General features: G+C 34.2%; 2 protein-coding genes across 2 annotated transcripts; one reads left to right on the forward strand and one right to left on the reverse strand.

Moving 5' to 3' along the window:
- The first annotated feature begins 1,212 nt into the window (after window positions 1–1,212).
- LOC106362186 lies at window positions 1,213–3,588 on the forward strand. Its single transcript, XM_013802028.3, has 3 exons — window positions 1,213–1,501; window positions 1,943–2,105; window positions 2,287–3,588. Exons 2-3 carry the CDS (start codon window positions 1,992–1,994, stop codon window positions 3,388–3,390), a joined length of 1,218 nt encoding a protein of 405 aa, XP_013657482.2. The 5' UTR covers window positions 1,213–1,501; window positions 1,943–1,991; the 3' UTR covers window positions 3,391–3,588.
- A 2,247-nt stretch (window positions 3,589–5,835) lies between these two features.
- On the reverse strand, window positions 5,836–10,178 carry LOC106362183 (protein NRT1/ PTR FAMILY 6.3-like). Its single transcript, XM_013802025.3, has 5 exons — window positions 9,918–10,178; window positions 9,531–9,708; window positions 9,404–9,443; window positions 8,630–9,204; window positions 5,836–6,908 (listed from the first exon to the last, which is right to left on the reverse strand). The coding sequence occupies exons 1-5, from the start codon at window positions 10,027–10,029 to the stop codon at window positions 6,041–6,043; spliced, it is 1,773 nt and encodes a 590-aa protein (XP_013657479.1). The 5' UTR covers window positions 10,030–10,178; the 3' UTR covers window positions 5,836–6,040.
- Between the last annotated feature and the right edge of the window lie 1,811 nt (window positions 10,179–11,989).

An 11,989-nucleotide genomic window follows, 5' to 3' on the forward strand; every position in this document is an offset into this window, starting at 1 on the left:
TAGCATGGCAAAAAATTAGCATAGATTCTACATTTCTTGAAACTTCCATATATCCTCCTACAGTTTTATAAATGTAGACCGATAAATGAGAGCCCTGGGCTAGTTTGAGTGGGAAGACATGCTTGTAGAGTGGTCTAATACACTGTTATCCTCTGACGGTCACACGACCTGTGCAATGCACTATGGCCTCGGCGTATACGACTTTCCCATCTCTAAAACAATAGAACCATCCTCGTAGAAGCGGTCTATATATATAAACCACATATCAAAGGTAAAAATAATCATTTGAAAGGATCATATACTAAACGACTAAATGTAGTTCTGGTTATTTTCTCAGCTTTGTTTACCGTGGGATGTATCTGTAGATTGCCATAACGAAAAAATAGATGCAACACGGACTTCTTTTGCCATGGCTGCTATGTCCTTGCTAATGTAATGTCTCTTCCACCGGCTTGATTTCCTATAAAGATCGTACGAGATATATAATAGGTTAGGTAAGATATCAATACATTGTGGGGGATTTGCAGTAAAGAATCTATAGATGGCAAAAGCTGGAAGCTGGGCCACAAATCCTCTACTGTCTCAGAACTATGTTTGGTCCTCTTTCCTCAACCCACACAGATCTTACCACTACACGACAGCTGCAACAAAAACTCTATTTTTAATTCTTTTCTCATTTCAGTTTATTCAAATATATATTTAAATTCTATCTCTCCCTCTACGGCTCTACGCCTCTACCTATTAAAATGACTACTATTACGGACGGTTAGTTGTCATTAAATGACTAAACAAAACCCATTGGATAATAATTAGGGAAAAAAGCGAGGGATCCTAAACACACCTAATAATCTTTGTCAATAATAATAACCAAACCAAAACAAAACATAAAGTTCATATAAATCTCAGAAAAAGATAGCTCTCTGACGTTGCACACTAACCACTAAAAGCATCTCATCCATAAAATATTCATTTTATTTTTCTCAATACAAAGGCTAATATCATTAATTAACAATATAATCAATTTTAAAAGATTTGAATAACTCATAAAATAACATAGACCTCATAAATTTATATTATTTTTTACTAGTTGGATATGTGTTACTGTATATGGAATGAATATATTGTATACTATCATACTATGGCCTTGTTTAATAAATATACAAATGGAAAAAAAAAATGGAAAAAAAGAATATATGGAATGGAAATATTCCGAAACTCCCTCTCTCTCTCTCTGTATCAAAAGAGTCTCTCCTCTCTCTCTCTGTCTCCCTCGCTCCTCATGATCGAATTTTTTTATATTTATAAATGGTATGTGATAGTTACAGATACACGTTAAACGTGTGTATGTATAATCTATCTATTTTGATGGAGACAATAACCATTAGAATCTGACCTATGGATCTCATTTCCTCTTGAGATACTTTTCTCTCTCTCTCTCTCTCATTTTTTTCCGTCTCCCAGATCTGCTTACCATTGGAAAGCTTCAATCTATTTGTTACAGGTAATTTCGTTATTTTAATAAAAACAATTTTATTCATTCATTGAATTATTAGATTTATATATATAGTTTTTATCATCAAAAGTCGAAGTTGTAGTAGTACTATGTTTTTGTTCGTCATGAAGTTGATGCTTTTACTTTTTTTTCCCTTTATAGTTCTCTCTAACTGTTGAATTCGGATTTAGGAAAAATTTATATACCTACTTTGTATATCTCTATTAATGTGGATAACGAATCCTTTGCTATACATGGTGTTCTTTTTCTGGAAATTTTGTAATGGAAAGCGTTACTTATTTGCATGTCTATGGAGGTTTTTTCGAGTGTGTGTCTGGATAACCAGTATAATAGGACTAATTAGCTGATGCTCATGTAGCTAATTTCTTGTTGGAAGGTCAATGTTGATCCTGTTTGATTTGACCTTATTGATCATCGCATTTTTTATAGGGACGAACGAACCACAGAATAAAAGAGTTCGATCGCCGACCAAGGCGCCATGTACTTCTTTGGTTTGTCCAAAGAGGAAGTATTATCACAGAAACATGTTGCATCACATAAAGAGACTTTAAAGCAGAATCCAATGAGTACAGTTACTCTGTTTGGGAGACAGGTAAAAATTGGGTGGCTTATTTAGATTCTAGTTTTGTCTAAGGCTTGACTTTTTAGATGTTTCTTAGGGTCTAAATGGTAACATGCGGACAAAGTGACAAACCAATGTTAACTATTGTGCGGTTATATCTGTATCAGAACCTTAATTATCAAACAGTTATTTGATAAAGTTTTCTCTTCAGGTGTTTCCGGTGAAAAGCCCACCTAAGCTGCTGATGAGAGATATGGATCTTCGTCTTCCTCCTGCGGATCACTACGGTAATTATAATAATACCACTGTAGAGATAGGATTCCATTCAGTGTTTGAAGCTAAAGAACCAGCGTTAGCCACAACTTGGAGTGGCAAGAGAGACCCAAAAATTGTTATTGATCTTGAGGAGCCTCCCACAACAGAGCATGCAGATTCTGTTAGCTACGAACCGTCATTCTTGGCTGATGGGATCAGCTCAAACATAGTGGATATGGAGTCAGGTTTACTGGATCTTAACAGAACCCCACCGGATGATCAGTCTGTCTCCGAGCCTCATTACTCTTTCCTGCAAGACCTGAACTGTCCATACATCGAAGAGACAGAAACTAGCTGCGAGAAGAGCGGAGTAGATGATGATCCTATTACGCCTCTTTGCTCTTCTAAATGCCAAAGCGTCCATGAAAAAGAGGGTACAGCATCTCCAGCTTCATATACTTCTTGCTGCACCACTGAAAACAACTTAAGAACTCGAGCACTGGATGCTTCTTGCCGTACACGGCTTGAGTTTCCTACTACGGAAGTCTTACCGGAGAACGAACGTTGTAACGAGGAGGAAGAGTTCTCTGAAGCTATTCAAACGGCAGCTGAATCATTAGTCCACATATCAGCAGTTTCACGTCAAGAGAGAACCAATAGCTCATCTCAAGATCAAGATTTGGATTGTTGTTCCTGCGATTCATATGAGCTACACACATTAGGTATAAGTGAAACCAACACTGAAGAAGACTTCTGTGTGTCATCAAGGGCTCTAGATGAGCTTAATAACTTGACAAGAGATAACAACAAAGAGATTGGACTGAGGCTGAGAAGAGGGAGGAGAATGAAGAACTTCCAAAAGGAGATACTCCCGAGCTTAACGTCGCTCTCAAGGCACGAGATACGCGAAGACATTAACATCTTGGAAGCAGTTTTGAGATCAAGAGAGTACAAGAAGATGCAGGGGAAAACTAAAGATGTCAAAGTAGGAGCAAATCATAGAAACAAACGTTCAGTATCACAGAGGTACGTTGGTAAAAGAAGGCGAAAACATGAATGATCGCTTCATCGTTGTAATCTTTTAAAAGTCTATGTTGTTCAATTCTTTTTTATTTAGCTTATGACATTAAAGATAGTGAGCTGAGCACATTCTGTTTCTCATTCTCTCTCAAAATGTTGCTTATAGTTGCTACTGGTGTCATACCTGACTGGTGTTGTGCATTAACGATTTGGTAGGGGTCAACTGAAATGTTGTTCTTGTTGGATCTTGGAACACAGTTCGTATCCAACAACTTTAACTGACTTTTAGGGCCGTAGCCCATTTAGATTAAAGGCCTCAAATATCTTATCATTACATTTTCAAACACTGGTTGTAGTTATAGACTTGTTGCCATCTTCACATCAACGTGGTTTAGTCTCTATTTGACTTTTCAAGTTAGTGTTCTGACCTACGTGTTGATTCTGCCACTTCGGGTTTGTTGTCTTCATGTATGTTTTAATAATGAATGGTCTATCCATCGTATGTGTACTTTTTTTTTTTTTGCAAATGCATGTGTATTTTATTTCATGTATTTTTGTGTGTGTGTGTGTTTTTTTTTGAGAAAGGGCTTTATTTTTGTGTTTTCTGATCATTTAAAAATATATGTTAATTATATATATCTTGGGAATTAAAATGGACTAAACACTAATTAGTTAGTGATCAAGTTTAATATTTCTTTTGTTTATTATAAGTGTCAAGAAAATAATATTCGACTCAGTAAACTAATACTATGGTATTATTTCATTAATTCCTATGAATATTGGGAGCTTTAATTTTCTTATTCACTAATTCATCTTTGGCCATGCTAATTTTTTTTGAGTTCTCCCTAATTCTGATTTATTTTATTACTAATGATGTGGGAGCTATACTTACAATGAGTGTAAAAAATTTAAAATATTATAGTTATTGGTTAATGGATTCTAACATTTTTATTAAAATCAAATGTTATTGGTTTGATGATTTTTTTAATGACATATGAAATCCATTGTTATTCAAAAAGTTTGTGTTAAATTGTTTCTATAAGTCTATCAAATATAGTGTTATTAGGATTTGAATTCTTAACATTTTAATTCATGAAATACAATTTTCAAAATATTGCATATATCCTCAAAATTCTTAAGATCATTATAGTAGAATAGTCACATAAACTTTTCAAATATGAAAAAAAAACTCATTATAATTTTAAAGAATTTCTTGATTCTTAAAATCAACCAACTCTACCTAAATTCATCTTCCACTAACTCCCTCTTATACTACTAAAAGGATTTATACTAATGTTAAAGACTGATACAATATTTTTACATGAAATTTATTTTTATCAGGGGATATATTTGAATTCATGTAAAAATTCACCTCTGTTTGTGACACTGCCACCTGATAATATTTTAATTTAACGAACATGAAAATAGATGCCAAAGAGGAATCTAGAGGAATCTACGCGACAATAATTGAGTTAGTTCATGACAAACCAATGAAAAGATAAAAGCAAAAAGTTATTTCTTCTCCCACCCTCTCATGTCGTTTGTAAGTCAAAGAAATACACATTAAATAGTACTACTAGTGTTCTTAGACCAAAAGTTCATGATTGCTTATCTGTAATTGGTTCATATAGTTCCTAGATTCAAAAAGTCTCATTTCAACATTATTGCTCCTCGACAATCATTACAGTAAATCATACTACTATGTTATATTAATAATATCTCTTCCTAAGATTTTTTTTTTCTGACAACCCTAAGATATTTTCTATTTTGTTCTTTAAGATGGTTGTCAATATAACGGAATATATCTAATGTGAAGAGTGAACCAAAATTATTGAAATATATGACGCATGGGAAAAAGAGAAAAAATATTGTGAAGAGAGATCATCAAGAAGATTGATCCCAAAAAAAATTAGAAATCTCCAATTCTAAACTAGATATACTGATATTCAGAACAAACAAAATACGTGATTTATTATATTTTGAGAAAAAAAAAATATTTTATGCACGTAAAAGTAAGAAAATGAAAACTAGTTGAATTCATTGTGCAGCTAGGTTACAAACTTAGATACCTCTCACGATTTACACTTCCAGCTAGCTCAATCCAAAATAGCTGATTGCTGAAAAAAATGGAGTTTAGTTTATCAATCGATATGGATTTGATTATATAGACAAGTATGGACCTAATTAGTTTATATATCGATGGATTTGATTAATGTACATATGCAGGAGTTGATATAATTGATGTCCATGCCTGAAGTGATATATACATATGTCCAACTCTTATCATTTTGCATCTTAAAACTAGATAAGAGTTGGGAGACAACTGTTAGACAAACAAACGTGCACAGAACATTCCTTACTATTTAATATCGTGCATAAATATATTGCAAAAATATATGCTCAAATGGGAAAACTTTTACTTTTATCCCTTACGGTCCATTGCAAAAGAATAGCTTCTTTTTTTGGAAGAAACAGACAACTTGAATAACAAAAGACGTTAATTGCGTTAAATCTTAGAAATTTTACAATGTAGAATTTTAACTTTTATCCCTTATCGGTCGGTCCCTTATTTGTCGACTCGGAAACAAGAGGTAACTGAGAAAAATCATTATAAAACATATTACAAATTTCATAAATCAAAATCAAATGCATATATGTGTTCACAATATTCATCATCGTCGGATCATTGATCATGCATGACCCATGGGAATATCCGTCTCATCTTCCAACTCAATCCCGAGCTCCGCTAGTCTCTTGTCCTTGTAAACGTACCACTTGGAGAAAACGAGAAAAATAAGGAAGTTCAAGAAAACAACTACGGCCACAAGCCAGTAGAAATTGTACAGACGACCCTTGTTGAGATCATCAGCGATCCACGGATGAGCTTTATCGGTGAATTTCTCGACGATAGTCACGAGAACCGAGCTGAAGAAGAACCCTAACGCTAATGTGCTCAGTAATAGACCCGTGCTCATTGTTTTCATACCTTTAGGACACTCTCTCAAGAAGAAATCTAGTTGTCCTGTGTAGATCAACGCCTCTCCAATACCAACGATAAGGTATTGTGGGATGAGTAGATAAAACCCTAGAGGAAGTGTTTTGACTGTTGGACCATGGGAATGTGCGGTTCTAAGACGTTTGATCTCTACCAAAGCAGCTACAGCCATACCCACGGCTGCGAGTATGAGACCCAAACCAATGCGTTGAAGTGGTCTTAGACCATGGGGGTAGTTGAATAGCTTTTTGCATAGGGGAATGGCGACACGGTCGTAAACCGCGGTGGTTAAGAGGAGGCCACCGACATAGAAGACGGCCATCGAAGCTGGAGGGATCTCAAAGCTGCCAATGTGACGGTCCATCGTCTCGGATTGTGCGACTGATAATGTCGTTAATTGAGCATGTACGGTCCAAAAGAGGATGCATGTTGCCCAAATTGGCAACATCCGTACGATTTGTTTCACTTCCTCAACATCGGTTAGTGTTGAAAGTGTCCATTTGTTGAATACGTTTTGGGTCATTGCCGTTTCTTGGTTCTTTATTGCTGCCTTGTCTAACGAACTGTAGCATCAAAAATTATATAAAGAATGGTTAGAATATACATATTATTTTTAATAGAGAAAAATGCATTGCTGGATAAAGGATAAATGTGGTTAAATTTTTTATTTATTTTGTATGTTCTTGTTGACAGATCCTCCCTAAGCATCGAATCAACATGATATGGAGAAATTTACGTGAAATCTTTTCAAGATGATATACCCTTCACAAATGGCAAAAAATATACACACATAAAAATTGTTTTTAAAGGAAAGTTAAAAAATAAATTAAATAAGGAAAAAGGTATAAAAGGTAAGGAAGTTTTCAAAAGTTTTGAGTAAACTAAGAAATACCCAAAATAGACAAATTGAATGAAACAATTAGCACGCAAATCACGTGACCGGGGGGTTCTAACGTCTAAAGTCTAAATTTGGGTCTGTCCCGGTGGAGGTGTAAAGTAGTGGAGGTCTTAGAGCATGTGCATTGAGAGTTTATAGGAAAAGTTCACACAGAAATCAAGAAAAAATAATAATAAAATAAGTAAATCACATGAACTCCTCTCTCCTAAAGCTCTTTGGGCTGAACCCCTCTCTCCTAAAGTTCATCACTGTAGCGCGGGCCCCACGTGTCGTGGCGGCCCGCGATTGGTCTAGTTTTTTTTTTTTTTTTTTTTTTTTTAAAAAAAATCAAAAAGAAAAAGAGAAAAAGTTTAATAATAAAAAATTGAAAAGATGAACCCCAAGGGGGGGTTCATTGATGTACATGCTCTTACGACACGAAACATGATTGTTCTGGATACAAGACAAAACAACTGTCTCCCTAACTTGTCGTTTCTTTCCTCTTATTTATTTAGTTTTATTGCTAGGAGAAATTCAAGTATCTAGAGATGGTAAAAAGATTCTCTGAAAATTATCTGGAACTACAAGTAATTTGATTCCTTTGGATTCTTGTGTCTATGTAGGCATACATAGGGATTGATGCATAAAAGGATACTGTACTTAAGTGGGACGTCACGAGTCAGGTATATATCTATGTGCATATATTTAAGTTTTGTAGCAGGAGAATCTGTTAATAATAATACTATACTAATAAAATAAAACAAATTGAAATATGTTATTTGATTTTTACCAAAGCTTGTGCCTAAAGCTACTCTCTTTCGTAATGACCAAATAATCTAACAGGGGGTGTAAAAATTTCTAAGATCATTTATAGGTAAAACTTGACGTGCAAATCTTTACGAGAAAATATTGAACTTGACGTGCTATATCTAAGGTAAGCACACACATGAAAATAAAAATCCAAAAAATATTAGCTGTAAAATCCACGTCATGGACCAGTTTCGTTGTATGGTCGAGTAATAATATAATAATGATAATAATTTATTTTTGCACAACAAGAGACAAGTGAATATAATCAAGCCTTTTTAATTGGATTCTAATGCCAAGTAGGCATATAGTGAAAAAATGTGTGGTCCCCATTTAATAAAAGGACACGAGCTTTTTGAGTTATTTCTCACCCAGACAGCCCCACTTTTAATTTCACATTTCTCAAGTCTATTCCATCACATTCAATTAACCCATAGGCCACACCTCAATTATTTGAAACAAACCCTTGTGGTTAAGTATAGAAATTGTCAAACTTGAATCGAATTTTTTTTTAAATAACCTTAGGGAATCGTAAGTGTGATTTATTTGTTACTAAACTGTTAATTTTTATTGACAAAAATAAGCTAATAGAAATCGTACCGGAATTGTTTGGTATGCGGCAGCTTTTGTTTACTCTTCATCGCGCCTTCCGCCGCAATAACATCGTCCAAGTCGTATAGAAACGACGGATCCGACGGCAACTCTAACCTTCTATTCCTCCACGCCGCCACAATAACCGTTGCAACTTGTGTCATGGGGCTACCGATCAACTTCTTAAAACGGTAGCGGTTTGTACCGGCCAAGAATACGCTTAGTGCAAGCACAATAGACAACGCGCATATACCATAACCCCATTTGCGTCCAACATCGTCTTGTATGTAGACAAGGACCGTCACGGCACAAAGAGAGCCAACGTTGATACAAAAGAAGAAGCGATTGAAGAAATATGTCATTTGTGACTGTTCTTTTGGTTCAGTCTCATCGAACTGGTCTGAACCGAAGCCAGATACGCTTGCCTTCACGCCTCCGGTTCCTAGGGCCGTGAGGTATAACGCTAAGTATAGAACCGTCAGCTGTATTCCACTCGCTTGTACGCAATGAGACGACGTTGTTGGGTTGCATCTTGGTGGTCTAAGTCCCGGTATGATAGTTGAGAGGGTTAAGATAGAAACACCCTAATAGTCATAATCATAACATATATATTAATCTCTTTTTTTGATGAACAAATATATTAATCTTTTGGGAAACTAAACAAAGATAAAGACTATGGCGTTTACTATATTTATCTTTGTATTAGACTAGTCAATATTTATGATTCTTCATAATCTTGGCTATAGTTTTGAGCAAGGCGAAAGGGACGTCTAAGGTCCTTACCGTGGCTTGGATTGCTGCGAATATGGCAATCGTTAAATACCTATATGAATCAAAAATAACAATTATAATTAGTAATGAATTAACATGAGCAAAAAGACTAATGATTTCATTTAAATTATAGACAAACCTTCCGAGAAAGGTGTCAGCTATGAAGCCACCTAGGAGACAGAGCATGAACGAAGTTCCGAGGAAGTTGGTGACGGTGTTAGCTGCCGTTGCATTGCCTAGATGCATAGTCCCTGTCAAATACGTCACCAGATTAACGCCGATACCTAACGTCGTCAGCCTCTCCACCGCCTCAATACCTTCAAATAATTCATAAAAGAAGTTAGAGATTTTAAATATGAAATGGAAAATAAATTGACACAAACAAGAAAAGAACTCCAACCCATTTCGAATAAAACTACAACGTACTAAAGGCCCACAAGATATTCAATTTCTTTTTCACTGGTATATAATATATACACCGTTGTAGTTTTTTTCTAGAACTTCAATTGTACGTGATTATACTTACAGAGAATCATCGCGGCGCTGGCCCATCCACCGGTTTTAGAGCGATCGGCAGGGCGGCCTTGGAAGTCCCAAGCATCTAAAAGGGTTTGAGATTTAGTTTCAGGAAGAGACATATCTTGAGGATGGACGAAAGATTTTTGCAAGTTGGGGTGGGGGTTATGGGGATATTGATTGTTTGGTCAGTTACAAGCAAAGAGAAAAGGGCTGTTTTGTTTTTGAGCTTTTGGTTTCTTTTGTGTTATCAAATGTGTTCATCTGTGGAGTCTTGATACCTTTATTTATACCGGGAAACTTCGCAATTTTATATTTGGGCTCGAGTTTTTTATACATAAAATAAAAAAATTGAAGAAAATAGTGGCACATGTGTGACTCTGAGTGTTGTTTGATTGGGGAGATCTCAAAGCCAAATATTACCACTTCCTCTTACTTTGGAACTGTGGGTGTGAACTTTTTACGTGAAAAGTCATTGGTTATTTTGTCAGTGACTCAATGGCATCACGCGCATCAATATTACACACCATCATGAGCTATTATTATGTTTCTTTAAAATGGGGAGAATAAATATGCGAAGAAAAAAAAAAGCGTTGCTTGATAGTATTTTCTTTTAATTGTCGTTGTAAATTAAAATTTTCGTTTCAAAATAAATTTTATTTTCAAATTTCAATGTAAAATTTATTAATAATATTGTGTATTTTATTTTTCAATTTTTTTAAATATGGTTAAGTGTATAGCTAATGATGTTTTTATTTCAAAATATACAACATTAAATGTTTTTCTTGATCTTTGTGAATAAATCTAAAACGAAAACTAAAATGAAACGGGTAGTAATTATTTTCATGGAAATGACATATTTTGGTTTTTTTATGAGCTATAGATAATAAGTTAATAACTAAAAATAATTGGTTGAGGAGTTACAAATGCGTTTTCAATTTTCATTATTGTCGATTTACATTATTCTCGGGCATGTTTTTTTTTTCTTTTATTTTTCTCCCATCCTTTTGTTTCGTTTGCTAAATTTCGAGCTCTACTTGTAGGATAATTTTGGTGTTCCATAGTACATCACCCAAAAAAAATTTAGGCAGTACTAGAATTGTTTTGTCGCCTTTGAAAAAAATGCAATAATATATTATGTGTGTTATTTTTTTATCATAAATTGGTGGTCGAGTTTGTTAAAGAGTAAAGCCTAGAGAGTGTATGCATTTGTATATTATTTTGCATTCTGTATAAGAATACTAATTTGTGTAATTTCATTATAATATTTTTCTTTTGGTTCTAATTTGAGAATCATGTGCATGCACTTCACACAAACTGACGCTTCTAAACCAAAGATCAGAATGACTTGCACCGATTTTTTTTCTTTTAAGAAACATGCACAGAACTTTCAGAAATATTTATACATTCGATATAATTTTATCTAATAGTATTAAGAATTCTATTAAATCGTATGAAAATCTGCCAAATCATACGTACTTGTTTCTCGTGTGCTAAAACTTAAGTATTTGTACAAAATTGAAACCAAAGACTCGTGGAGTTGGTATGATTACATTAATGTACCAACTTTCTTCTTTTGTGCTAATGGGAAAGTCTACCTTGGTATCTAATGGCTCAAAATGCATGCTTCTTAGACGCCACTAAAATGAGTCATGCTGCAATATGATTAATATTATACTTTTTGTTTTGTTTTGAAAATGAATTTTTTAGGTTTTTATTATTAAAGTGAAATAAATTAATCTAAATTGTCTAATAATAGTCACATGAATTTCATGAACTATATAGTTTAATTTGCTCTTTTAGTTAGTAGCCTTGCAACTTTAGTTTTTGATAAAGAAGTAGCCTTGCAACTTTAATGGTTCTGGTTCTTTCTTTTTATTTTGTTCAAATTGGTGGTTCTCTTTATTTCTTGAGAAAATATGATAAAAAAACACCCGAGAACAACACATTTTCAAATTTTAAGTTTCATTTTTTTTGTAGAAAGTAAGTTAACTAGTTCAGTTGATCAGTCTCGGAGTCTATGTAAAATATCCAATACAAAAGTTTAAATCAATGAATCTCTAAGAAAGTGCAAAAAAAAAA

Source organism: Brassica napus, chromosome A8, assembly GCF_020379485.1.
Source record: "Brassica napus cultivar Da-Ae chromosome A8, Da-Ae, whole genome shotgun sequence".
Lineage (NCBI taxonomy): Eukaryota > Viridiplantae > Streptophyta > Magnoliopsida > Brassicales > Brassicaceae > Brassica > Brassica napus.

What these genes read in the sequence shown, in the direction of transcription:
- LOC106362186 (XM_013802028.3), top strand. Translation starts at nt 1,992, where the DNA reads ATGTACTTCTTTGGTTTGTCCAAAGAGGAAGTATTATCACAGAAACAT. An exon ending in TTACTCTGTTTGGGAGACAG is followed by an intron (nt 2,106 to 2,286) that starts GTAAAAATTGGG and finishes TTTTCTCTTCAG; the next exon opens with GTGTTTCCGGTGAAAAGCCC.
- LOC106362183 (XM_013802025.3), bottom strand. Translation starts at nt 10,029, where the DNA reads ATGTCTCTTCCTGAAACTAAATCTCAAACCCTTTTAGATGCTTGGGAC. An exon ending in CAGCGCCGCGATGATTCTCT is followed by an intron (nt 9,709 to 9,917) that starts GTAAGTATAATC and finishes AATTATTTGAAG; the next exon opens with GTATTGAGGCGGTGGAGAGG. An exon ending in CCGCATACCAAACAATTCCG is followed by an intron (nt 6,909 to 8,629) that starts GTACGATTTCTA and finishes TTGATGCTACAG; the next exon opens with TTCGTTAGACAAGGCAGCAA.